General features: G+C 42.4%; 1 protein-coding gene across 5 annotated transcripts in view; it reads left to right on the top strand.

Annotated features, from left to right (window-relative positions):
- RNF170 (ring finger protein 170) overlaps positions 1-27,398 on the top strand; it is a 43,362-nt gene that overhangs the window by 4,804 nt on the left and 11,160 nt on the right. For 2 of the 5 annotated variants that reach the window (XR_013541374.1, XM_020801385.3), the window contains exons 2-7: positions 11,727-11,830; positions 13,951-14,094; positions 15,390-15,468; positions 20,132-20,240; positions 21,007-21,080; positions 23,529-23,633. Coding sequence is in view for 4 of the 5 variants with exons in the window: in XM_020801385.3 (XP_020657044.3) it covers positions 13,958-14,094; positions 15,390-15,468; positions 20,132-20,240; positions 21,007-21,080; positions 23,529-23,633 (504 nt within the window). In the remaining variant the exon portion in view is untranslated. Of the gene's footprint in view, positions 1-11,658; positions 11,831-13,950; positions 14,095-15,389; positions 15,469-20,131; positions 20,241-21,006; positions 21,081-23,528; positions 23,634-27,398 lie in introns of all 5 variants that reach the window. The other 3 variants (XM_078384829.1, XM_020801386.3, XM_020801384.3) reach the window with 3 other exon arrangements.

Below are 27,398 nucleotides of genomic sequence, written 5' to 3'. Positions count from 1 at the left end.
GAGAGCTGCTCATGATGCCTGTGGTGATTGCCCACATCACTCTTGCCATTCATATTCATGAGCTAATTTGCATGAACCTATGAGAGAACTGGAAAGGCAGAGTTAGCAGCTACAAGAGGCTTGGTGGAAGAGTCATCAGATAGGGATTGGAATGAGATACTGATAGCGATAGGGCTGGTTAGTCAGAGAGAGAGAGAGAGAGGGAACAGATACAGTGGTGCCCCGCATAGCGACGTTAATCCGTTCCGGATTAATCGTTGCTATGCAAAAACATCGCTAAACGGATCGAAAAATCCCTTAGGAACGCATTAAACTTAGTTTAATGCATTCCTATGGGGCCCAAACTCACCGTTCAGCAAAGTTCCTCCATTCGTTCGTTCGTTCGTTTAGTCGTTTAGTCGTGTCCGACTCTTCGTGACCCCATGGACCAGAGCACGCCAGGCCCTCCTATCTTCTACTGCCTCCCGGAGTTGTGTCAAATTCATGCTGGTTGCTTCGCAGACACTGTCCAGCCATCTCATCTTTGGTCGTCCCCTTCTCCTCTTGCCATCACACTTTCCCAACATCAGGGTCTTTTCCATGGAGTCTTTTCTTCTCATGAGATGGCCAAAGTACTGGAGCCTCAGCTTGAGGATCTGTCCTTCCAGTGAGCACTCAGGGTTGATTTCCTTTAGAATTGATAGGTTTGTTCTCCTTGCAGTCCAGGGGATTCTCAAGAGTCTCCTCCAGCACCACAATTCAAAGGCATCAATTCGTCGGCGGTCTGCTTTCTTTATGGTCCAGCTCTCACTTCCATACATCACGACAGGAAAAACCGTAGCTTTGACTATTTGGACTTTTGTTGGCAAGGTGATGTCTCTGCTTTTTAAGATGCTGTCAAAGTTTGTCATTGCTTTCCTCCCAAGAAGCAGGCGTCTTTTAATTTCGTGGCTGCTGTCTCCATCTGCAGTGATCATGGAGCCCAGGAAAATAAAATCTGTCACTGCCTCCATATCTTCTCCTTCTATTTCCCAGGAGGTGATGGGACCAGTGGCCATGATCTTAGTTTTTTTGATGTTGAGTTTCAGACCATTTTTTGCACTCTCTTCTTTCACCCTCATTACAAGGTTCTTTAATTCCTCCTCACTTTCTGCCATCAGAGTGGTGTCATCTGCATATCGGAGGTTGTTGATATTTCTTCCGGCAATCTTAATTCCGGCTTGGGATTTCTCCAGTCCAGCCTTCCACATGATGTATTCTGCATATAAGTTGAATAAGCTGGGAGACAATATACAGCCTTGTCGTACTCCTTTCCCAATTTTGAACCAATCAGTTGTTCCATATCCAGTTCTAACTGTTGCTTCCTGTCCCACATATAGGTTTCTCAGTAGATAGATAAGGTGGTCAGGCACTCCCATTTCTTTAAGAACTTGCCATAGTTTGTTGTGGTCCACACAGTCAAAGGCTTTTGCATAGTCAATGAAGCAGAAGTAGATGTTTTTCTGGAACTCTCTGGCTTTCTCCATAATCCAGCGCATGTTAGCAATTTGGTCTCGAGTGCCTCTGCCTCTTCGGAATCCAGCTTGTACTTCTGGGAGTTCTTGGTCCACATACTGCTGAAGCCTAACTTGGAGGATCTTGAGCATAACCTTGCTAGCATGTGAAATGAGTGCAATTGTGCGGTAGTTGGAGCATTCTTTGGCACTGCCTTTCTTTGGGATTGGGATGTAGACTGATCTTTTCCAATCCTCTGGCCACTGTTGGGTTTTCCAAACTTGCTGGCATATTGAATGTAGCACCTTAACAGCATCATCTTTCAGGATTTTAAATAGTTCAACTGGAATGCCATCACCTCCATTGGCCTTGTTGTTAGCCAGGCTTTCTAAGGCCCACTTGACTTCACTCTCCAGGATGTCTGGCTCAAGGTCAGCAACTACATTGTCTGGGTTGTCCGGGATATCCACATCTTTGTGATATAATTCCTCTGTGTATTCTTGCCACCTCTTCTTGATGTCTTCTGCTTCTGTTAGGTCCCTCCCATTTTTGTCCTTTATCATGTCCATCTTTGCGCGAAATGTTCCTCTAATATCTCCAATTTTCCTGAACAGATCTCTGTTTTTTCCTTTTCTGTTATTTTCCTCTATTTCTTTGCATTGTTCATTTAAGAAGGCCCTCTTGTCTCTCCTTGCTATTCTTTGGAAGTCTGCATTCAATTTTCTGTAACTTTCCCTGTCTCCCTTGCATTTTGCTTCCCTTCTCCTCTCTGCTATTTCTAAGGCCTCGTTGGACAGCCATTTTGCTTTCTCGCATTTCCTTTTCTTTGGGATGGTTTTTGCTGCTGCCTCCTGGACAATGTTACGAGCCTCTATCCAAAGTTCTTCAGGCACTCTGTCCACCAAATCTAGTTCCTTAAATCTGTTCTTTACTTCCACTGTGTACTCATAGGGGATTTGGTATAGATTATACCTGAGTGGCCCACTGGTTTTTCCTACTCTCTTCAGTCTAAGCTTGAATTTTGCTACGAGAAGCTGATGATCAGAGCCGCAGTCAGCTCCAGGTCTTGTTTTTGCTGACTGTATAGAGCTTCTCCATCTTTGGCTGCAGAGAATATAATCAATCTGATTTCGGTATTGCCCATCTGGTGATTTCCATGTATAGAGTCGCCTCTTGTGTTGTTGGAAAAGAGTGTTTGTGATGACCAGCTTATTCTCTTGACAAAACTCTATTAGCCTTTGCCCTGCTTCGTTTTGAACTCCAAGGCCAAACTTCCCTGTTGTTCCTTTTATCTCTTGGCTCCCTACTTTAGCATTCCAGTCCCCTAGAATGAGAAGAACATCTTTCTTTGGTGTCAGTTCTAGAAGGTGTTGTAAATCTTCATAAAACTGTTCAATTTCAGTCTCCTCAGCAGTGGTGGTTGGTGCATAAACTTGGATTATTGTGATGTTGAAAGGTCTGCCTTGGATTCGTATTGACATCATTCTATCATTTTTGAGATTGTATCCCATTACAGCTTTTCCCACTCTTTTGTTGACTATGAAGGCTACTCCATTCCTTCTACGGGATTCTTGCCCACAATAGTAGATATGATAATCATCTGAGCTGAATTCACCCATTCCTGTCCATTTTAGTTCACTGATGCCCAGGATGTCGATGTTTATTCTTGCCATCTCCTGTTTGACCACCTCCAGCTTCCCAACGTTCATAGATCTTACATTCCAGGTTCCTATGCAGTCTTTTTCTTTGCAGCATTGGATTTTCCTTTCACTTCCAGGCATGTCCACAGCTGAGCGTCCTTTCGGCTTTGGCCCAACCACTTCATTAGCTCTGGAGCTACTTGTACTTGTCCTCCACTCTTCCTCAGTAGCATGTTGGACGCCTTCCGACCTGAGGGGCCCATCTTCCAGCGACATATCTTTTAGCCTTTTGTTTCTGATCATGGGGTGTTCCTCCATAGCGCCGCCATTTTCGCGCCCTCGGTAAGCGAGGACAGGGCGCGGAAACACTTGCAGCGGCCATTTTGGGCACTAGGTGGCCATTTTGGAACCACTGATCAGCTGTTATAAAAACATCGCAATACGAAGATCGGTAAGCGAAACGCTTACCGATCATCGCAATGCGAGTTTTTGCCTATCTAAACGTTGTAATGCAATCGCTTTTGCGATCGCAAAAGAGACATCACTATGCGGATTTGTTGTTAAACGGTGCGCTTGTTAAGCGAGGCACCACTGTACAGTACTGAGATAGGGTTAATCAGAGAGAGAGAGAGCTGATTAGGAAAGTAAGTAGAGACGGTGGTAATGATATTGCAAGAGAAAAGTATGTACTGAGAGAACTGTTGATGAATTGCTTATGTGTACAGTAATGTGTATCTGAGAAACTTTTGTTATTGTTCAATCTGCTTCACTTCAATAAATAAGTTCTGTTTCTCTTCACAAGACAAGTGTTCTGACATACATTATTTAAATTGTGGACTGAAGTAATCCACTGGTAGCAGCGAGAAGAAAATGAGACGTGAGCCTTTGTGAGGGAAAAACAAGCAGGGGCCACAAGGGCAAATGGCATAATGCCCCTTGATTATGAGTGATAGCACTCCAACAATAAGCCAAAGTAAGCAAGTCAGGTTTCAGTGTAGCATATTTTTCTCAAAGCACTGGAAGACTGAGGGAGACCAAACGAGGAAGAAATAAACTAATGAGATATTTGCTTATATAGTTGTAGTTAGTGTTCCTTCCCATTTTCCACCAGCACTGGGTAGAGGCCCTGGTCGTGACCTGAACCAAATGGGAGGCAACACTGGCTGCGGATGCACAGCACTGATGCTATGCACCCGCTCAGTTGATTACAGTCCTGGTTCTGCAACACTTGCAGAAAATGAAAAGAATCCAGCTTGATACTGTAAAATATTGTTCCATTCCAAAATTAAACTTTTAGCTTGCTAAATGTATTTAATTGAATTAAGTGTCTGCCTTCTCTGGAAGTGGATATGATTCAGTGGCTGAAATTCAGTTTGTAGCATAAGTCCAAGCATAATTATACATCTGTTCCTCACTGGTAAGCAAAGCACCGCTGCCATGATGCTGTGAATCACAGCAGTGGCACCTTGTTTACCAGGGTGACATTTGCCCCTCATGGCCCATTTGTCTCCCTAAAACAGAGAGCTCACAAAGGCAACCCCCCCAAAAAAAACAAAAAACAAAACAACAACAAAAATACTTTTTCACATGCTGCCACCAGTTGATTTCTTTATCAACATACTTTACTTAGGAAAGACGAAGGCCCATTCATCACTGTCTTTTGAATAAAACAGGTTTATTGATTACAGATGTTTCTATAATAATTCATTAGTATCTTCTTCAGGTTCATCAAGCATAAATCTTCTATTTTATCTTACAGGTTACTATTCACTCCTCAGACTAATCACACCTCAGATCTCCCAACTACCTCTCTCTCTCTCTCTCTCTCTCTCTCTCTCTCTCTCTCTCTCTCTCTCTCTCTCTCTCACTCACTCACTTTAATTCTAACTCAGATCCAGACTGTAAACTAAACTCCTCCTCTCTGGCTCCACCTTTTAACATCTCTAGTGGCCCCACCTCTCAACCATATCAGCATAAAACATGAATAATGCATGACTTATTTAACATGATAAAGGTGAATGCCACATGCCTCCACCCTTAAATATGTTTGTTTGGGAGAGTTTTGCCTCCTAAACAAACAGGCACAATTGCAAGAAACTCTACTTACCATCTGGCACAATTCTGTAAGCAATACCACATTTACTATAACAATAACAATACCTTTTTACGCTAAACATTCCACTACAATTCAGTAATATACTTTACCTTATCATTTACACTTACTGCATTTAACATTTTCCACCTTACAGAAATATATCAGAATCAGGAAACTTTTCCATAGATAATTAACCAGTAAATCAATAGTCCATTCCAGTTTATTTTAAAAGTTCTTAAATCATTCTTCACATTTCTGTCCATTAATGTTCAATTTTTCATCCCTATTTACAAACAGAACATTTATTATAAGTTACTAATTTTGTTTATCCCCCCCTTCAGTCATTTGGCTTTTGAGGCACGATCTGAGTCTCTTTTGCAAAGTCCAAGTTTGCAAAGTCCAAGTCTTTCACCTTCCCGTTGTAGTAAGATGTGCCGTGGACTGGTCCGGTCAATACTGCCTCCTTCAGCTGGACACATGTCTGCTGGCACTGAGGGTCCCTCTGATGATCACTGGCTCCCTCTTCCACGTTCTCTTCCATCGACTGGAGGTCATTGGCCACTCGGTTGTCCACTGGATGTCCTCTGCTGCTCATTTATTAGTGACCTCTGCCTTAAGTCTGGCTCGGGTCTTCACTTTCTCAGCTGGGGAAAGGGTAGGCAGTTCCCTCTCCTCCCGAACATCTCTGGATACGTCCCTCTTCACTCACACATTCACTCACAGGTATTTTCATTGAAAGGCTTTCCCTATGTGGGGGACCACTATCATGGGTCACTTTAATATTCTCACGTAACTCTCTCTTAAGTGCAATCAACAATTGGTTTGTTTTAGATGCACTATGTTAGCTGATTCTATTTCTTTATTCAGTGATACACTAGATAGGGGGTTGCCTTGCAAGGATTTAAGGACTACTTGTTCCACCCCTGCCAAAAGCAATTTTCTCCCCTCTATAATTCTCTGTTCTGATACTTTATCCTCAGGACAGAATATTCTTTCCTGGGCCTCATACAAGCCTTTCTCTTTTCCAGGAGTACTTCCCAAGCTTGGCTCTGCCACTTCTAAGGATTTTTTTTCTATGTAAAAGCTCCTTATTCAGGCAAGACCTTTCAGGGCATTCAGGAGATAATAAAGTGGGTGTACTGGTGGCTGCTTCAAAGCAACCTCCCAAACTAATTTCCTCCTTCTGCTCCTGAGCCAAACTAGTTTTATTTGGGGTTTTCAAAAGCATGAAATCAGTTTCTAAGAGATTTTCTCCCTCCAGGCTTCCCTTTGCTACTGTAACCATTTCTGTTGCAGTGAGTGATTCCTGGCCCCCTTGTGAGTGTGTAACTGCAAAAGCACTCTTAACATGCTCTATCAAATGTAAACCCACTCTATCTGTCAGGTCTTTATCAGTCATAGACCAGTCTGGGTGTTCAGGGGTCAGAGGAATGGGATTCTCTCTAACTATAGTAGTACAGTCATTCAAATTATTATCTTCCATCTGTTCTTCAATACAAGAAGGATCATTAGAGATTTTCCAAATAACCTCATCATTCATTTTGGTTACCTCATGGCTCTTTTCTAACTTGGAACATGCCTGGATAGATTCAAAGGTCAGGGAATCCATTTTTCCTCCAGGGACCATTAACTGCTCTCTCAGGAAACCTATTACTTCACAAGCACTCTGCACATGCTTAGTGAGATCTAGCCCAGTTAAACAAGGTGCAGGAATTTGATCAGAATTTGCCACATCCCAAATTCCAACCCTGTCTCTATAGTTTTCACTTTAGCCATGGATAAAATCACTGGAATAGAACTTATTCCCTTGATGGTAATAGTCTGGTTTGGGAGAATTTGTTATTTAGGAATCACATCAGGATGACAAGGGGTTATGTTAGAACAAGTATCAACCACTCCAACATAAGACTTTTAATTTCCTTTTCCTCTCACCAGAGTTATGAAGTAAAACATCTTCTCCCTTTACTACAAAACCATGCACAACCTGGGCTAGTGGCAGATCAGAATTTTCTGCCGAGCCAGTTGCCATGGAAACAGAACCTTGGTTACTGCTTTTCTCAGTGGCTTTAGCTGGCTTTAAACAGTAAACCCTTTTGGGCTGATTTTCATCCTTCCCAGTATTAAGTTTATGTTTCATACAATTAAACTGTAAATGACCAAACCTTCGCAGTTATAACATTTGTAAGACCTTCTCGCATTCTGAGGAGATCTGTTCACTTATCTTTTCCTCAGGTTTCATTTGTGTCTGAGAACTAGACCATGCTAATTTAGGTGAAGTACTACCCTAGCTACCTTTCCCAGATGCTTTGCTGAGGTAATTTTTATTAAAGGCTTTCTTATTGTTGTCCCAGTTTTGCATGTTAAAATTTTCCTCAGAGAACCTGTGGTTTCGAATCTTCCTAATGTAATCCGCTGTTTCACCTGCTTCTAATAGATTTTTGGGTTTTTTGTCCTTAACTAAATAACGCAATTCCCCAGGCAAGATAGAATAAAATTGTTCCAACCCAATCACATTTTTCATCTGCTCATGAGAAGTGACCTTTTCATGTTCCATCGATTTCTCCAAACATTGCAGCAGTTTAGCTCCTAGCTGAGAATAAGATTCCTCAGGTTTTTTGGTCAGGGAATGAAATTTTTGCCTCAGGTATTCTGCATTGATACCATATCTAGAATAAACCATTTTTCTATAGGCCTCAAAATCTCTGGTCTGCTCTAGAGGCATCTGTGAATAAAGTTCAGCTAAATCTCTGCTTACTGTATTTGGGATCTCAGCACTATCATCCTTCATCTTTGATATTAAAATCACAATGCACATTCAAAGGAAATGAGAGATTCTGGGCAGTCACCTTTTCTATATTGGGGAATTATCTTTAGATCAATCTTTGAGAGATTTCCCTCACTTGTGCTATTGTTAGTGTTACTGTTATTTTGAGAAGTTAATTCTAATTGTTTCATCTGTAATTGAAACTCCATTTCTCTTTGTCTCAATTCCATTTGTCTTAATTCCATTTCTCTTTGTCTATTTTCTTGCTCAAAAGCTATTTGTCTGGCCTCTTGCTCAGCTCTGGCTTTTTCTCTGATTTCTAGTCCCCTGAGCTCTAGCTTGTTAGCTTTCTCCTCAGCTATGGCTTTTTCTCTAATTTCTAATTCCTTTTGTCTGAGCTTGAATTCTTGTTCCAATTTCTATTTTTCAAAACCTTGAGAGCTTAGATCCCTTTGTCCCTCTGAGGCACCCTCCTCAGTCTCCTCCTGTTCCACTGGAGCTAGAGGGTCTCCATTTCCCTCCACTTCCTGAGATAAACTTTGTGCCTCTTGAGGATCAATTACCTCCATTACTGACTTTTTAGTTCTTTTCGGTGGCATATTATTCTGAGTTACTCAGTCTTGAGTGTATTTACACTGATTTTAAAAACTATCTGTCTTTCTTCTAATTCCAGTCACTGAAATAAATTTCTGTTTCAAGCCTCTGCTTTTTCTTCTATTCCCTCAGATCTGTTCTGACCCCTGGCTTCTGCTTTTATCCACCAGCACTCCCTTCCCTCAGAGCTTTGGATCTTAAGCTAGCCACTAGGTCTCTCAAATCCTGAGATAAAACAGGATTTTTTCCCCTTCAGAATCATTCCCTATCTTAGTCCCCGAGATCTGGGTTCAGAAGCCCCACCACTAAGCCTTTCTAGTGGGTAACCTTCACCACAGACCTCTGTCTAAAAGGTACCCTTGACTAAAAAAAAATCCCTTTAAACTCAGGCTTTACTGGATTGCTTCGTATTCCACCACTGGACACCGATTGTGATGTTTGCCCCTCGTGGCCCCTGTTTGTCTTCCAAACACAGAGAGCTCATGAAGGCAAACCGCTGCCACCAGTTGATTTCTTTATCAATGTACTTTACTTAGGAAAGACGAAAGTCCATTCATCACTGTCTTTTGAATAAAACAGTATTGATTACAGATGTTTCTATATTAATTCGTAAGTATCTTCTTCAGGTTAATCAATGTCAGGATTTGGCGACAGGAAAATACGCAGAGTTAATTGAAGACACACATTCTTCTTCTTTAGCAAGACGGGTGTATTTACAATATTTACAAGTATATACAGGCTGGCATCACTTCAGCATGGCAGGAACTCATTAAACAAACCGGCATAGAGGATAGCAGCAAGTGACAGAGAGAGAAAAGAAATCTATGAACACACTGTTCACTTATATACATATACAAGGCTTCTTCAGTCCAATCAGAAGACACATTACATCATCTTCTACACCTGGGTGTCTACACCTGGGTGCATCAACTCCTCAGCAGTCACAGTGACTCAGCATACACACATCTGTTCACAATGGCAGCTCATTAATAACACATTTATCCAGTTTCAGGCCTATAAAAACTACAATATCCTGACACCCCTCCTAATTTTTTATGCCTCAACAAAACACATTCCCAACTCTTGTACACATTTTTCATGCTTTTGAGTATTCAAAGGCTTAGTCAAAATGTCTGCTATGTTTTCTTCTGTCTGGCAATACTCTAATTCAATCAGTTTTTCTTTTATTGCCTCCCTTACATTATGGTATTTAATATCCACATGTTTACTCCTGTTTTTCACTCTTTCTGTTACAGCCATGTGTATGCATGTAGTGTTGTCCTCCATCACTTTTATTGCACCATTTGTTTCAATTTTTACATTTTTTTGCTAACTGTTTCTACCAGGTTAACTCTGAACACAACTCTGACAGAGCGGCAAATTCTGCTTCCGCATCATTTTGTAATTTTCTTTTAAACACCCACTTGCTACCAATAACCTTATGTTCTGCAGGTAGCTTAGTTTCTGTCAATACTTTGTGCTCTTCTATGGATCTCATTTCCTCATCCATGGCATCTTGCCATTTCTTCCTTTCAAATTCAGGAAGTTCCATTACTTCCTCATAATTTCTAGGTTCTAAATATACATGACAAACTCTTACTCCACCCACTCCAAATCTCTTGGGTGGTACACCGTTGTTTGCCCTTTCAGACCTCCTAGGACCCTGTGTTTCTGGCTCTTTCTCTGACTTACTAACGTGTTTTTCTTCTTCATCTTCATGTTCTTCTTCATCTTCTTCAACTGAGGACTTCATGTCTTCTTCATGTATTTCTGACTGCCTAATTTGACTCCTCCTTGTGTCATTTAATGGGATAAATATCTGTGAATTAGCGTGCACTTTATCCCAATTCTCACTCTCATTGAACATTGCAGACCTGGATATCACAATATTTCTATTTCCATCAACAAACCTATATGCTTTTGATCCAGGCTCATAACCTAAGAACCTCATCTTCTTTGTTTTAGCTCTGCCTTTTCTCCTTAACTGTTTTGGTACATGTACCCATGCAGTACAACCAAAAACCCTCAGGTGCTTTAATGAAGGTTCCTTTCCAAAGAGCATGTAATAAGGAGTCTGGTCTATGGCAGACGACCAAAGTCTGTTCACCAAATAATTAGCCGTTTTCAGTGACTCCGCCCAAAATCCATGATGCATTTCTGCATCTGCTAACAGTGCATCCTTCATTTCCTGAAGTACTCCATTTCTCCTTTCAGCCACACTGTTTTGAAATGGAGAATATGGACTTGTTATCCCTGTGTTTTCTGTGTTTCTGTTAATTGCTAATCCTCCTATGCCTCCTGCACTCAACGCCATTCTGCCTTCTCTTCCAGTTCTCTGTTTTCTTTCCCCTCCTGGGCTAACAGACGAACTGTCTTCTCCCAAGTCTTCTATGTCACTTTCTCTCTCTTCCTTCATTTAAATACTTCACCCATGGTACTCACCACCGTCTTGACTTCAAATGGCTTGCGCAGCACACGTTGCTGGGTCCATGACCTCTGTCAGGATTTGGCGACAGGAAAATATGCAGAGTTAATTGAAGACACTTACACGTTCTTCTTCTTTAGCAAGTCGGGTGTATTTACAATATTTACAAGTATATAATTTACAATATTTACAAGTATATACAGGCTGGCATCACTTCAGCATGGCAGGAACTCATTAAACAAACCGGCATAGAGGATAGCAGCAAGTGATAGTTTCAGGCCTATAAAAATTACAATATCCTGACAATCAACCATCATTCTTCTATTTTATCTTACAGGTTACATTCACTCGTCAGACTAATCACACCTCAGATCGCCCAACTAACTCTGACTCAGACTGTAAACTAAACTCCTCCTCTCTGGGTATGCCTTTTTAACATCTCTAGTGGCCCTACCTCTCAACCACATCAGCATAAAATATGAATAATGCATGACATTTAACATAATAAGGGTGAACACCACAACCAGGTAGGAAAAGATAGTTGTGCTTGGGCTTATGCTACAAATAGAATTGGATTCAATATCACATTTCATCCAATCTCAATTTCTTTGTCTTGCTGTGCTTTACCATGTATGAACGCTGCCATTACTGAAGCCTTTATCTGCAGGTCTGTAAATCAAATGCTGTGCTGAAGTGTGGATCAAGAAGCAGCCTGAAGATGTCCTCTTCTTTTAGGGCCGAGTCCAGAGGTTTCCAGATTCTACTGTACAAAGAAATTTATGTGGATCTGAAGAGATGTGTCTGATGACATGGTGCTGAATCTTCTCATTTCCACTGCGGTAAGTAGAGGGAATGGATGCTATGAGGATCATTCCACTAAACTAAGGATTATTCTCTTTTGACGTTTTTGCATTTATACCATATAATGTTAGAGGCCAAGAGGGAGTTTTTCTACACAAGATGAGTCTCTGTCAAAAGGTTTGGTTCATATAAACTGTTTAAACCTAATTTAATCTTAAACTAGGTCAGGACTTGCCCTCTTATGAGAAACATTCAGTTACTTGTCCCAAGGAGCAGGCTGGGTTCACATGCTCTCCCGCACCCACTCATACACATACCACTTAGCCTGTGAAACCTCTGGTCATGGCAATAGGCTAAGTGTCTCCTACTTACAGTTCACGCCCCATGTCATGGCATAGAGCTCTCACCTCCTGTCCAAACTCCCATTGTACAACTCTTGCAGCCATTATTAAGGCAGATTCTCTTACCTTGGGTAGAGAGGAGTATGCTAGCTTTGTTGCTCTCTTACACTTGGTGGGCAAAGAGACTGAAGAGGAGAGTCCTTGCTATAAAAGGATGCTCTCCATGTAAGTCAGGATACTGATTTTTCCAGTGTCAACTTCCTTGGTCATTTAACAAAATTGTTAAAGAGTGGTTGGCTGAGTAAAAATGAAATCATGGATTGTTTTATAGAACAATAAGCAATGTACAGTATATGTTCACTGGTTCAGTCTCCTGGCAAGGGAGAAGAAAGTGCTTAAATTCTAAATAGAGAGATGGAAAGTATGTAATCTGTGTGGAACGTCTGCCAGAATATGGTAAAACCTGCTTCTTAATTCTATGGGTGTGGCTGCAATTGTTCAGCAAAGAAACGTGCTTGTTTTCTGAGGCTCACTTTATTTTTACAACATATACAGTGGTGCCTCGCATAGCGATTTTAATCGGTGCAGCAGAAAATGCCGCTAACTGAAAACATCGCTATGCAATTTTTAAAACCCCATTGAAACGCATTGAAACCCCTTCAGTGTGTTCCAATGGGGTAAAAACTTACCTTTAAGCGAAAATCCTCCGTACGGCAGCCATTTTCGCTGCCTGGTAAGCGAGGAATCCGTCCCAAAAAAGAGCGGGTGGCCATTTATTTTCCCGGCTGCCATTTTGGAACCGCCGATCAGCTGTTGGAAAAAATCGCCATGTGAAAATCGGTAAGCGAAACAGCTTACCAATCATCGCAAAGTGATTTTTTCCAAAAACATCGTTATGCGATCGCTTTTGCGATTGCAAAAACCTAATCACTATGCGCTTTTGTCGTTAAATGGGATGCTCGTTAAGCGAGGCACCACTGTATATGCTTAAGTATGATGAGTCATTATATTCGCAAAGGCTTTCACGGCCAGGATCTAATGGTTGTTGCAGATTTTTCGGGCTCTTTGGCCGTGTTCTGAAGGTTGTTCTTCCTAATGTTTCGCCAGTCTCTGTGGCCGGCATCTTCAGAGGATAGCACTCTGTGCTCTGATGTAGTTGGCTTTGGGAGTGCAGTAGACAAAAGCCTATCTCACAGCCATAAATACTGCACTCCCAAAGCCAACTACACCAGAGCACTGAGTGCTGTCCTCTGAAGATGCCGGCCACAGAGACTGGTGAAACGTTAGGAAGAACAACCTTCAGAATACGGCCAAAGAGCCCGAAAAACCCACAACAACCATGATGAGTCATTGTTACCTTTCCTTATTTTGAGCAAATTATTTATTACTGTACCACAGTATTCCTCAGCTTTACAGTGGGTCTAATGTCTTCTGAGTGGTAGGTGTGGTATGATGCATATTTGACTTGACATATAATATGTTACCTGGAGCCATCTCTGTGCATCTGCTTTTCTTTCCCACTAGTAGTACATTGTGTTAGTTTTGCGATTGGGGTGTCAGACTTTTTCCCATGCCCATCGTCTTGCGCACAAAGGTGTCACTACTGTGAAAAATAGGAGAGGATTATATTAGAATGTGTGTGGAGCCAATATTGGCCATGTCATAGTTAAGCCACACATCTTGCATTGTATAACACAATGTGACCTCAGTTGTTTGAAGGCCTGTGAATGCTTGTTACTTGTAGAATTCAGGTGAAGAAAGTGTAATATTTGTGGGTATATATAAATCTGTTTATTCTTGTGTTTCTTGGGTTCTAGCTCTGGAATGGCCAGCCAAGAAACAGAAGTTCAGAGACTGATATTCTATAATGATTCAATGATAGAAGGAATAAGTGACCAGGTACTGCTGGCAGTAGCGCTCAGCTTCACATTCATTGCTGTGCTGGCATATATGCTTTTAAGGTGAGATGTTGGCAGTGTGACGAAGAATACATTTTTTGCACTATGTCATATGCATATATTTAAGATAAATTAGGTTATTCTGATGGTTTGAGCAAACTTGTTATTTGATTGCAAGTGCTGGAAATGAATAAGAGAGACTTGGGTTCAAATCTCTTTCCAGCTGCTTTGCTTATTGGGCTTTGGCCAGTTAACTTTTGTCATTATATATCTGAACAAGATTGTTAAGATAATATAAGATTATGCTTTCCCTCTGCATGTTTGCATGCTTCTCATACTCAACATATTTAGCAGGTTTGCTAAACTGGGGAGAAGAGGAAGCTCCGAAGTTTTAAAAGAATTCTATATCATAACCTACCTAGGAAGTTTATCCTGTTAACTCACTTTAAACCAGCCATAAAATGCTAAAAATGTAATACTGACCCACAATTATTTTTTGTTCCTGTAGATGTTGTTATTTAAACTTTGAAGTCAAATTTTAAGATAAACCCAACTGCAAAACAACAAAATTTATTCAGTCACTGAGATAGATTTCTGGGGCTTCATTATCATGAAAGAAGAATAGTGACAAGGTTACTTTCAGCTGAAATGTTCATGGCTATTAAAGAATAATTTCAGAAGATTTTCTCTTTTTTAAGCATTTATTTTAAAAATCACTTAATGGGAAAATCCTGTTGGTGTAACTTTGCACGCCATAACCCATATCAAGTGCCAAAAGCATTTTAATTTAAAGAAATTAAAATCTTCCTATCCCACTTTCAAGACTCCCTAGAGAAGCATTTTAGGAGCCTTTGGAATAAGAATAACAACATTGCTGCTGGATTACTGGCTGGTCCTGATTCTGGTGGTGGCAATCCAGCAGCATATTTATTAAAAACTAAGAATGGCTCCTCCAACTCTTGAGGCTTCCAAAGGCTTTCCCAGGGCAAAGGGGAACCCTAGGGAGCCTCGGGATCTAAAATGGGGAATTAGTTTAAATTAAATACTTTTGGTACCTGATCTGAATTAAACCAGCACAAAGTGACACAATATGATTTTTCCATTGTTCATCTTTTGATTGGGGTTTTGCTGAGAAGTACCGTCTAGATGACATTGCACTACATGTAACACCACTGTAATCATGAAGCAAATTAGAATTAGAATTCCGGTTTAGAATTCTGCCTCAGAATTCTAGCCTCTGAATTCTAGCCTTAGAGTTGTGAATGTGATGAAGTAATACTATTGTATCTGATTCTGTTCTTGAAGTGTTTCATTACTGTTTTATTTGTGTAATTTCACATAATTGTGTTTTGCCTTAGCAGAAATGAGCACCCAGATATTCATCCGGAAAATCAAGAGCTGGTGAGAGCAGTTAGACAACAAATACAGTCAGAACAGGTAATATCTAATTGTGTTTTGTTTTTAATCTTTCTTGTATTGACTGCCTTTGGTGCCAGCTCTCTCTCAGAAAATATTATAATCTAATCACTGGGCTAGAAATAAATGTGAGCATGGGGAATGCTGGCCTAAATCTATTTGCAAGTCCCAGCTAAAATAGACCTATTGAATCAGTTGCTCAATGGTAGGTCAGCACGTGCATATAAATATGTAAAAAAGCCAAGTGTGCTGCTTATATATTGCCCCATTGTGCTTAAAACACTGTCTGGGAGGTATACAATTTCTAAATTAATTATAAAGGCTACACATTGCCCTCTCAGGGAGCTGGGTTCTCAATTTACTGACCTCAAAAGGATGGAAGACTGAGTCATCTTTGAGCCAGGTATCTGAGCCTGTCAGGATCAAATTCAGGTCATGAGCAGAGCAGTGCTGACTGCAGTACTGCAGTTTAACCACTGCATCAGAAGGCTCGTTTGTTCAGTCAATCTGCTCTAGTTGGGACTGACTATTAGATTTAGACCTTTATGTTTCCCTCAGCTCCTTGTGCTAAGACCAAATCTGGTTATATTATATGGAGACAAGAGATGGAAAATCATGTCTCATTACCCTACTGAAATAACTACAGATTATTTTCCCCTCTATTTCCAAAATTTAAGGGTCTGTGCCATTACAGTGGTGCCTCGTATAACAAGTGCCCCGTTTAACGATGAATTCGCATAGCGATGGCATTTTTGCCATCGCTTTTGCGATCGCATTACGAAGTGCCTATGGGGAAAAATCGCTTTGCGATGTTTTCCCCATAGGCACCATTTCCCCCCAGCTGAGCGGCGGGAGCCTCCGAAGGAGCGCTCCCACCGCTCAGCCTGGGGGAAAATGCCTGCGGTAGCCTCAGATGGACCCTTCTGAAGGGTCCTTCTGAGGCTACTGAAGGGATTCCCCTTCGGAGGGGGCATTTTCCCCGAGTTGAGCCCCACCGCTCACCTGGGGGAAAATGCCGGCGGAAGCCTCGGAAGGACACTTCCGAAGGGTCCTTCCGACCATTCGGATCCCCCCACCCTCCCACCCTACCCCCGCGGCTTGAATCTGACCCGCGGCGCCTACCTCAGCCATGGCCGGACTCCCTAGAGTCCGGCCATGGCTGGGGTAGCTGCCGCGGCTTGGATCCAAGCCGCGAGGGGAGGGTGGGGAGAGTGGGGGGATCCGGATCCCTTTCTGGCATCCCGGCCTCGATCCCACCCGCTGCTGGTTACCCATGGCTGGGTAACTGGTGGCGGGTGGGGTCCAAGCCCGGGATGCCTGAAAGGCATCCGGACCCCCCACCCTCCCCTCGTGGCTTGGATCCGAGCCGCGGCGGCAACCCCAGCCATGGCCAGTCCGGCCATGGCTGGAGTAGCCGCCGCGGCTCGGATCCAATTGGGCACTGAGGTGGGGGGAAGAAGGGAGGGAGAGCAAGCCCCGGCTGCTCTCCCTTTCCGGGATCGGGGACTGGGGTGGGGGGAAGAAGGGAGGGAGAGCAAGTCCCGGCTGCTCTCCCTTCCCGGGATCTGGGACTGGGGTGGGGGGAAGAAGGGAGGGAGAGCGAGCCCCCTCCGCTCTCCCTTCCCGGGATCGGGGACTGGGGTGGGGGGAAGAAGGGAGGGAGAGCGAGCCCCCTCCGCTCTCCCTTCCCGGGATCGGGGACTGGGGTGGGGGGAAGAAGGGAGGGAGAGCGAGCCCCCTCCGCTCTCCCTTCCCGGGATCGGGGACTGGGGTGGGGGGAAGAAGGGAGGGAGAGCGAGCCCCCTCCGCTCTCCCTTCCCGGGATCGGGGACTGGGGTGGGGGGAAGAAGGGAGGGAGAGCGAGCCCCCTCCGCTCTCCCTTCCCGGGATTGGGGACTGGGGTGGGGGGAAGAAGGGAGGGAGAGTGAGCCCCCGCCGCGCTCCCTTCCCGGGATCGGGGACTGAGGTGGGGGGAATCCCGGAAGAGAGGCAAGCCCCGGCTGTGCTCCCCTCCGGGCATCGGGGACTGGGATGGGTGGGAGTCCGGAGGAGAAGCAAGCCCCAGGAGTCAGGAGCCGATCTGTTCTTTTTCCCCCACCATCAGGCGCAGCTGTCAGAGAAGCCTCCCGGTGGTGGTGGTGGTGGGGAGATCGGATCAGCTCCTGCCTTCTCCCCCACCACCTGGCTGCTCCCAAAGGGCTGTCCCGATGGTGCTTGCAGCAGCGGAGGAGGTGCCCGGTGGGGGAGAAGGCAGGAGCCAATCTGACCTTTTTCCCCCACCGGGCACCTCCTCTGCTGCTGCAAGCACATCGGGACAGCCCTTTGGAAGAAGCCGGGTGGTGGGAACGAAGGCAGGAACTGATCCAGTCTTTCCCCCTCACCGGGAGGCTTCTCCCAAAGCGCTGCTCCCGATGGTGGGGGAGAAAACCGGATAATCCGTTCCTATTGGAACGAATTATCCGGTTTTCAATGCATCTCTATGGGAAAACGCGTTTCACTTAGCGATGTTTTCCCATAGCGATGTTTTTTGTGGAACCAATTAAAATCGGTAAGCAAGGCACCACTGTAATTAAATATGCAAGTTGGTTGCAGCTATGCACAGGAGGAAGGCATAGAGGAACTGTGAGCATTAACAAAATATCTGATTTTTTTTAGAAGTGGAAGAAAAGCAAAGGGATGGCTTCTGGTTTAATTGTGCTTGGGCCTAAATCCAGTTAACCCCTCACAACAGTTTCTATTTCATATATACACATTAGAGATGGGCATGACTTAAGTCAGTTGGAGGAGACGAAATATGTCTGTGCGGCATCACAAATGCCATATATTCCCTCCCTCCTCACAAAGCCGACTGTCCCACTCACAAGCATCTGTGCATCTTCTTGGTCATCCTCCTTCACCAGCTGTCCTGTCCAGGAAGGAGCTCCGGCTTCCCTTTCACACCTCCTTTGGCTTGTGACCTCCCCCGCCTCCTCGTCTGAGTGTCGGCTATTGGGGGAGGTAGAGAAGGGAAGCTCGAGCTCCTTCCTGGAGTAGGCAGCCAGCAAAGGAGGACGACTCAGGCAGCAGACAGAGGCTTGTAAGTGGGGCAGCCATTGACAGTCCTGATCCCAGCAGCAGTGATCCAGTGGTGACTTTTGACCATTAAGGGGTCCACTGTCCCAACACTCTCAAAGGTTTCTTTAGGAAAAAGGGGAGTCCTAGGGCATTAAATTCTGCCAGTGCCAGCTCATAACACTGATGACATCATCACCGTCTGTCGGCATAAATGCATGCAATAGGATTTTGCTCAATAAGTTGCCTTACTCTGACACCTATTATTCTGTTTTATATACTTTGATTTGCCACTGTTCTCCACAGCAAAGTTCTTTTCTAATCAGCCTATTAAGATGCTTTCATTGGAGATACCAGGGGATCTAGCTAAGATCTTATGCATGTGTTCTGCCATATACATATGTAAAACATATACTGTACATGTAAAATTAAAATAAAAGAAATGAGAATGTTTTCTGCTCCAAATTTATTCTGTCCACCATAAGGTAGATCTCATAAAGGAGACTTCAGTTTCAACTCATGTCAGTGGAGAAAAGAGCTCTTATATTTCACAATTTGTAACCTACCAAAGTTGGTTTGTATACTATATGTTCTGCTACTGTGTGGTTGTACTTAAGCATATTGGCATATTCTTTATCACATAGAGGAATGTTCACCAGGATATGGGGATGTGCTCTTTTGTATTTTTGAACTGCGACCCCTAGAATTCTCCAGGATTTCCCCCGGGAGAATTCTAGGAGATACAGCCCAGCAATACAGGTCTACGGACCAGCTTTCCAGTTATTTACCTTTACAGTGGACCCTCGACTTACAGACGGCTCGACTTACAGACTTTTCGAGTTACAGACTTCTCTGGCTGCAAAATTTAGATTCGACTTGCAGCCAGAGAATTGACTTACAGACCAGAAAAAAACCAAAATGGAATAAAAATAGAATAAAAACCACTGGTTATGGGATTAATCGGTTTTCAGTGCATTGTAGTTCAATGGAGATTCGACTTACAGACTTTTCGACTTGCAGCCACCATTCCAATACGGATTAATTCCTTAAGTAGAGGGTCCAAGTATTGTTGCCTTCTGTGACCTGTTTCTGCATTCAAAAACAAGGAAGCTATGATGCTGCTACCTGGGAGTGGTAAGTCTTCCTGGGAGTCACAGTTCTTTGAAAGTTGCCCTCTAGAGTAGATAACAGGGAGCAAGACTGACTTCCATGTCCTCTGAACCCAGAAGGGCCTAATCCCACTGGCTGATCATATGACAGAAGGGTGGTTGACTGACTAGCAAGGATGGGTCCTCCTGGGTATGGAGAATGCTGGAAGCCATATTCTTGTTTCCCATTAGGCTCTCCAGAGGGCAACTCCCCAAAACCTACAACTCCCAGAAAGACCTATGACAGCCAGGTAGCACCGTGTCAGCTTTTTTTTTTTTTTTAAAGTAGAACAGTCCAGAGAAGGCAGCACCAGAGATAAATAATCAGAAGGCGGGGCTGCATCTCTTAGAAGAGCACACCCCATCACCAAAAGGAAAAATATGAACATTTTCTTCTGATCTTGTAAACAGGGCTAGTTTGCAACTTCTAGGCAGGTAAAATAACTGGTTCTGCTTAAAGAGGTGTCATTTTTCATTTCTTCTAGGAGAATGCAGCTGGTGACAGACAGCGATTCTACACGGACATGTCCTGTCCAGTGTGTCTACAACAGGCTGCATTTCCCATTGAAACAAACTGCGGACATCTTTTCTGTGGTATGCAAAACAAAACATTATTTTATATCATTTTTTGCATTCCATCAGACTGGTAGGATGAGCTAAACAAGTACTGTGCAGACAAAGGGCACCTTTGATAATGAGGATTGATTTACAGAGGCCTTGCATTCCACTTTTGTTGCTTTTGTTCAGCTGACTGTCTCTATTTGATACCAGCTGTTTCTAATATGTATACCATGACTTTTTAAAATTAGACTGATATCTCCTATAACATTTGGCTTAGTAAATATGTTGCAGTTATGTTCCCTTAGTCCATTTCTAACTTTGTGCGATTTTATATGTTTTTGCACAAGACAAGCACAGCAAGTCTTTTGATGCCAGTTTTGTAGGACAAATTAGGCATTATTCATGTTTCAGTGGGTTATGGTATAAAATTTATAGCAGAAGAGGCCAACTGCAGTCCTCCAGATGCTTCTGAACTGCAGCTCCCATGGTCCCTCACCATTGGCTATGTTGGCTTGATTGATGGGATTTGAGACTAATGATATCTGGAGGGCCACAGTTGCCCACCGCCATTTAGATAGAACACCTATTTCCATGTTTATAATGAGTTCTGAAGACACTGCTTTGCACTAATGATTTAGTCTTAATAGTAAATTGGTCCTATCTCCTGCACCCTTAGATAATATCACTTTTGAGATGCTTTACCATTTTGATCAGCTGTACAATGTCTTTATGTATTGGCTTGTGTTTGGATTCAGTCCACTTATGTACATAGCTCTAATGATGTTATTATTTTGTTTAGGTCCCTGCATTATTGCATATTGGAGGTGTGGATCATGGCTAGGTGCAATACATTGCCCCATCTGCAGACAGACGGTAATAAGTGGCTAGTCTGATAATTGTCAATTATGTCAGTAAGCTGATAGTCTGATATCAAGTTGTAATTCTGCAGATATTAGCCTGTTATTTTTGTTAAGTACAGTGGGAGTGTGATGGATTTTAAGATTGAAGATTTATCTTGAAATTTCAAGGGAAGTTTAGAAAGTCCCATTACCACTTTATAACATATTGCTTTAAATCTAATGCAGGAGATCATTTTACATTATGAATCACAAATCAGTCATTATATTAATCTCTCTGGCAGAAACAACTAAAACTCTCATACTGTCATCACACATTTATTGTGAAAATGTTTTAACAACAACAACCTTAGAAATGCAGAGCTGGAAGGGACCCTGAGGGTAATCAAGTCAAGGAGACACAGTGGGGAATCAAACTTCCAATCTCTGTCACTGCAAGCCAAATGCCTAAATCACTAAGCGGTCCAGTAGTTCTCCAGATTAGAGCAATACTGAACAGAACTTAAACAATATGAACAGCCCCCAATTGTTACGAGTATAGCATTTACAGCACTTCCTCATTTAGATAATAATTAGAGATGAGGGTATTCATATATGAATAGGAATATCCCTGCACGGTGGAAATAACGAGGGTCTGTCCACTCACAATTTCTATGTTAACGCCGGCTCCGTGGAGGCTTCCTATCACGCTGTTCTCCACAATGGATTAGCCACTCTCTAACCTAGCAGAGAGGCTTGTCAACCCACCTCTTGTCAGGACTGGGTAATCGATTGCAGACAACGGCGTGATAGGAAGGCACTGTAGAGCCGGCGGCAGTGATGAAATTGTGAGTGGACAGTGGACTCTCGTTATTTCCACCAGTGCAGGGATTTTCATATTCATATACAAATACAATACCCCGATCTCTAATAATTCATTGGCCAATAACATTTGGAGGCAAATTGCCCAAAGTTAAGAAATCATCATAGATATTGCAAACTGTGCTCTCAGTCAACAACTTAGTCTGAATCACTACGTAAATGTTTGGAGGCAAATTGCTTCAAATTAGGAGACAACTACTGGTATTCTAAGTTGCACATGGAGTCAGACAATTCAGTATGCAACAGATTATCTCTGTGGTTATTTTCTAACTTTAGGCAATTCACCTCCAAATACACTGTGTTTCACTAATATAACTAGGGAAGAAGATTTGGGCCAATGACTTTTAAGCCTTTTTCTTTTAACTTTGCACTTAAATGTCTATAAAGACACACTGTATTTTGTATTTGGATTCAGCTTCCTACTTGTTTGGACTGTAAATAAGTGCTACTATTCTGTCATTGTCTGGCAAGTGTTTCAAGGCATAACAGTTCATCCTGCTTTGCATTGTTAGAAAGTGTTACATGCTGAGATTTCTTTAAATATAGCTCAGGAACTTCAGTTAGTCAAAAACAGGCCAAGTAGACATTTGTTAACTTGTTCTGGCCAGTAAAATAATATTGATCCAATAACGCATGATCTGCTGTGGCAGGACGCTTGTCTCCAGGGATAATTTAAAATAAAGAGTTTTAATCTGTAAAGCCCTAGTTGATTTACCAGGTTACCTTATGGGGCCTTACCTTCCTTGTGTATCTTTCTGGACCATCAGGTCATGTTACCTCTAGTTCATTCTGAGTGCCTCCACCAAACGAGGCAAGGCAGGTGCCTGAAACAGCATTGTGATTCCCACCTGTAGAACAGCCTCCCTGAAGATCCTTGTCTGCTGCACTGTTCAGTAGCAGATGATGATATTTGTATTTTGTCCAAGTGTTTATACATTTCTATGCTTTAAATCTCTGCACTGTTATTTATTCTTTTGGTTTTTACTCCTTTTTTATTTATCTTGCATTTATTATTTTAGTTTGGATAAGATCATCCATAAAACTGCTGTTACTATTTAAAATATTAAAAAAATTAAACTTCAATTTTATTTGAACTCGTCCATGATTAGGGTGCAGGAATGGGCTTCCAGTGGTGTAACAATATATTCCAGTTAAATCTCCCTCCCTCCCTCTCCCTTCTCATGCATCCTCAGAAACAGCTCTGAAAGGCTAGAAAACTCTTTATTTCCAGGTAGGTTTTATTGCAGGGAGGAGAATAATTCCAACCACGTAACAGTAGCTGCAGCCTAGTATGAATAACCTTATGGTCGTAGAAGAGGCCTGTCAGGATCATCTCTAAAGTGTGTCCATCTGAGCACAAGGTTATATAAGTATGTGTAGTTCTATTTTTTCTCTTTTGCATCTTTTTTCTGTCATGTTTTGTTATTGTTTGGATACTTTTTTTATTGTGTTTGTTATTAATAAAAGTTCTATTTTTTAAAAAAAGAAACTGTGCTAACGAGTATATCATTAGTTGAACTGCTTCTTTCGATGTACAGTGTTCCGACTTTTAAAACTACAGTATTTTGCAAGTACTAAATGTGAGGTCTTCCATTGTCTTCAGGTAACATTGTTTTTACCACTCTTCAGTGAGAGGCAAGAGAATGCTGCACAGGTACTTCAGGATGTCACTGATTACAACAGGAGATTCTCAGGACAGCCGAGATCGGTAAGTTTTTTCGTTGAGAGAAGGAGACTTCTACATCCCCATTCAATGTGGCAGAGGCTGCTCTTCCCTGCAGTGAACATGACATCTTCCTGCCTTGGGACCTTAAGAAGGGAATAAATGGTCGACCCAGTGCAGTTGCATACAGCACCCCAGATACACAGTCCCTCTTCTTGTGCCCAAGTCCATGCCTCTGGGGAGGATTGAACATTAAGGCTTTCATGGCATTTGGATGCTGTAATAGAACAGAGTTAAAACGACAAGTTCTCATCTTCCTCTCTGTCTCTGGAGAGGAAGGCTAGGACGTATCTTTCTGCAACTATGCTTTGAAGGCAAGCCCAGTTCTTCTTGCTTTAGAAATGGAGATGAGCTAAAATTGTGTCTACGTTGTGCTAGGGAAGTGAATCTATGCAGCTAATGTACATAATGTGCTGTAGGTCCAGGCAGAAAAGGAACATTACATTATATTTCTTTCTTTCTTTCTTTCTTTCTTTCTTTCTTTCTTTCTTTCTTTCTTTCTTTCTTTCTTTCTTTCTTTCTTTCTTTCTTTCTTTCTTTCTTTTCCTTCCTTCCTCCCTCCCTCCTTCCCTCCCTTCCTTCCTTTCTGCAGCTCATACAGTAGATCTCCTCACAGTTGTATATATATTCTTTATAAACAGTGCTACTCCTCCCTGTTTAGTCTGTTCCTTTTGAATAAATTATATCCTTTAATTACTGCATTCTAATCATTAGTCTCATCTGACCAGCTTTCCATAATGCCTGTGACATCATATTTACCTTCAAGTGTCAGGAAAGCAAGTTCATCTTGTTTGTTTTCCATACTGTTTGCATTCATATAGAGACACTTCCTGCAGGTGCTTCCTTATAATCTTTTCCAGTCTATTGATGGGTTCCTGTTCTAGTGTACCACTAATACAATTTCTGGTGCATCGCTGATGCTCTTATCCTCAGTACAGTGGTGCCTCGCACAACGATTGCTTCATACAACGATGAATTCACACAGCGATGGGTTTCTTTGAGGAATTTCCCCCATCGTTTAACGATGTTCTCTATGGGGGAATTTCACTTAACGATGTCCCTTTTTCGCTCCTGTAAAAGTGTCTTAAACTGTTAGAAACCTGTTTTAAATGCTTGGAATCGTTAGCCCACCTCCTGAACCCTATGCAGACTTAATTTGGTGTTGTTCTGAGTCGTTGTTAATTTTTGGTGATTTTTTAAATTCTCCATTGAAAGCCTTTGAATGGTCCGTTCAAAGGCTTTCAAAGGAGAATTTAAAAAATCACCAAAAATTAACGACTCAGAACAACATCAAATTAAGGTTGCATAGGGTTCAGGAGATGGGCTAACGATTGCAAGCATTTAAAACAGGTTCCAAACATTGTAAGATACTTAAAAATGAGCGAAAACGGACATCGGAAAGCCGGCTTCAGTGCCTTTGAAGCTCTTCCATTTTCGCTCATTTTTAAGTGTCTTACAATGTTTGGAACATGTTTTAAATGCTTGCAATCGTTAGCCCACCTCCTGAACCCTATGCACACTTAATTTGGTGTTGTTCTGAGTCGTCATTAATTTTTGGTGATTTTTTGTTTTTCCCTCATTGAACTCTATTGAACTGTCCGTCCAATGCATTTCAATGAGAGAGAAAAAAAATCACCAAAAATTAACGACGACTCAGAACAACACCAAATTAAGTTTGCATAGGTTTCAGGAGGTGGGCTAATGATTGCAAGCATTAATCTGTTCCAATTGGAACGGATTAACCGGTTTTCAATGCATTCCTATGGGAAATGGTGTTTCACTTAACGATGTTTTCACATAACGATTTTTTTATGGAACCAATTAACATCGCTAAGCGAGGCACCACTGTATTTGGTATTTATCTGTCCCTTTCAAGCACTATCTCCCTGCCCTGCAGAATTCAGTTTAAACCCTTCCTGAAAAGTCTTGCAAGATTTCTAGCAAACACATTATTTTCAGTCCGTATAAGGTACAATGTGCCTGATTTGCTCTTTCATGGAAACACAGATCACAATCCAAAGAAGCCAAACCTTTCCCAATGATACCATCTGCACAACCAGTTGTTTATTTCCAGAATTCTTGGCTTCCCTTTCTGGACCACAGCCATTAACAAGACAGACAGGCGGAGGTGGAGGAGACCTGTACTCCAGGGTCTTTCATCTTCCAACCAAAACTCATAGTCACTTGAAACAGATTGAAAGTATTGCAGGATTCCTGGCAGCATCTTTTGTTCCTACATGGATCAGAGGGAAAGGACTGACAGCCGGTGGACACCGAGAGACTCGGGAAGCTCTCTGTCACACCCTGTGTCTTTGTCCCAGAGAACGGTGCCTCTCCTGAGACATCCTGTCAAGTCCACAAACTGGTGCCTCTGTTTGCCTTAGCAGGGAGTCATCCATCACAACCCCATGTCCCCTTCTCTTCTGGCAGGTGGCAAGATGTCACTGATTAAAACAGGAGATCTCCCATGGCCACTTCCACACTCTTTTCTGTTTGCTGCTCTTGTTCTAGCAGCTCAGGTTCCCTCTCTGTGGGCACCTAATATTGATTCTGTAGCTCCAAAGACACAGCAGAGTTCCCGATAACAGCCCTGCTTCTGTGTGTCACATTCCTTCAGGTCCTACACTTACTATTCTTCTTTCCTAGAGGTATTCCTTTACCACTCCCACCCGCACTGTTCTTTCAGTAGAGTCTGCTTTCCTCTTTCCAAAGACAGCCTTTTTTTTCCCTGATGAAAAGTATGGATCGGTGGGCTTCAAGGTCCTGCATGTTCTTTTTTAGCAAACACTTTGCATTTGTTGCAGATGTTGTTTTCTGCATTGTCAGGCAGCAGGAGGAATGTGTCACACTGCAAAAGCTACTTTTCCACCTCTCTGAAACAATATTTCTGTGCTTCTCAAATTGCCTTACTGGACATCCACACGAAATGTCCATTGTCTCACCTGTTCACAATCTAGCTCTAGCCCGGCAGCTGAGAGTTCTTTCCGCAGTCAAGTTAGTGACTCACTTCCTCCCAGCACTCACTTTCTCATTGCTGTAGCCCCTCTTCCTAGCCTTGTGCTTGGTGCAGAGCACATGGCTGCAGTCAACCAAAGGGCCATAAACAGAGTTCTAAATAGTTCAGGTAAATAATCAGACTCAAGCTAACAGACACAGCTTCATTCTTTTGTCACTTCCACCAATCCCATGCATAATGCCCAGTTTTCCTACCCTGTTCACGTGTATTTTCTGCAGAAAGTACACAGGAGGCATTTTGATTATTTAGAACTAAAGCAATGTAAAAATATCAAAGACTATCCAGTTGGTCACAAATAGAGCGAACTGATGGAATCAGTAGGACTTGCATTACTTAACAAGACCCATCTATCTATCTGTCTGTCTGTCTGTCTGTCTGTCTGTCTGTCTGTCTGTCTGTCTGTCTGTCTGTCTGTCTGTCTATTTATTTATTTATTTATTTATTTATTCATACCCCGCCTATCTAGTCATTTCAACCATTCTAGGCGGCTTACAACATAAAAGATAACAAGTTCAAAAAATTTTTATAACAATTAATTAATTAAATGATTCTGCAAGATGGGAAAAATACAAAATAAATTAAATAAAGAGAAAAAGGAAAGAGGACAGGAATTAACTGGAAGGGAAGGCCTGCCTATACATCCACGTTTTTAGTTGGTTCTTAAAAGTACCCACTTTGGTGTCTAATAATAGGATTTAGTTAATTTAACTTTGCTCTTGTTTAACCTTGTATTT

The sequence above is a fragment of the Pogona vitticeps genome, chromosome 2 (assembly GCF_051106095.1).
Source record: "Pogona vitticeps strain Pit_001003342236 chromosome 2, PviZW2.1, whole genome shotgun sequence".
Classification (NCBI taxonomy): Eukaryota; Metazoa; Chordata; class Lepidosauria; order Squamata; family Agamidae; genus Pogona; species Pogona vitticeps.
This window is presented reverse-complemented; position numbering and strand designations above follow the sequence as displayed.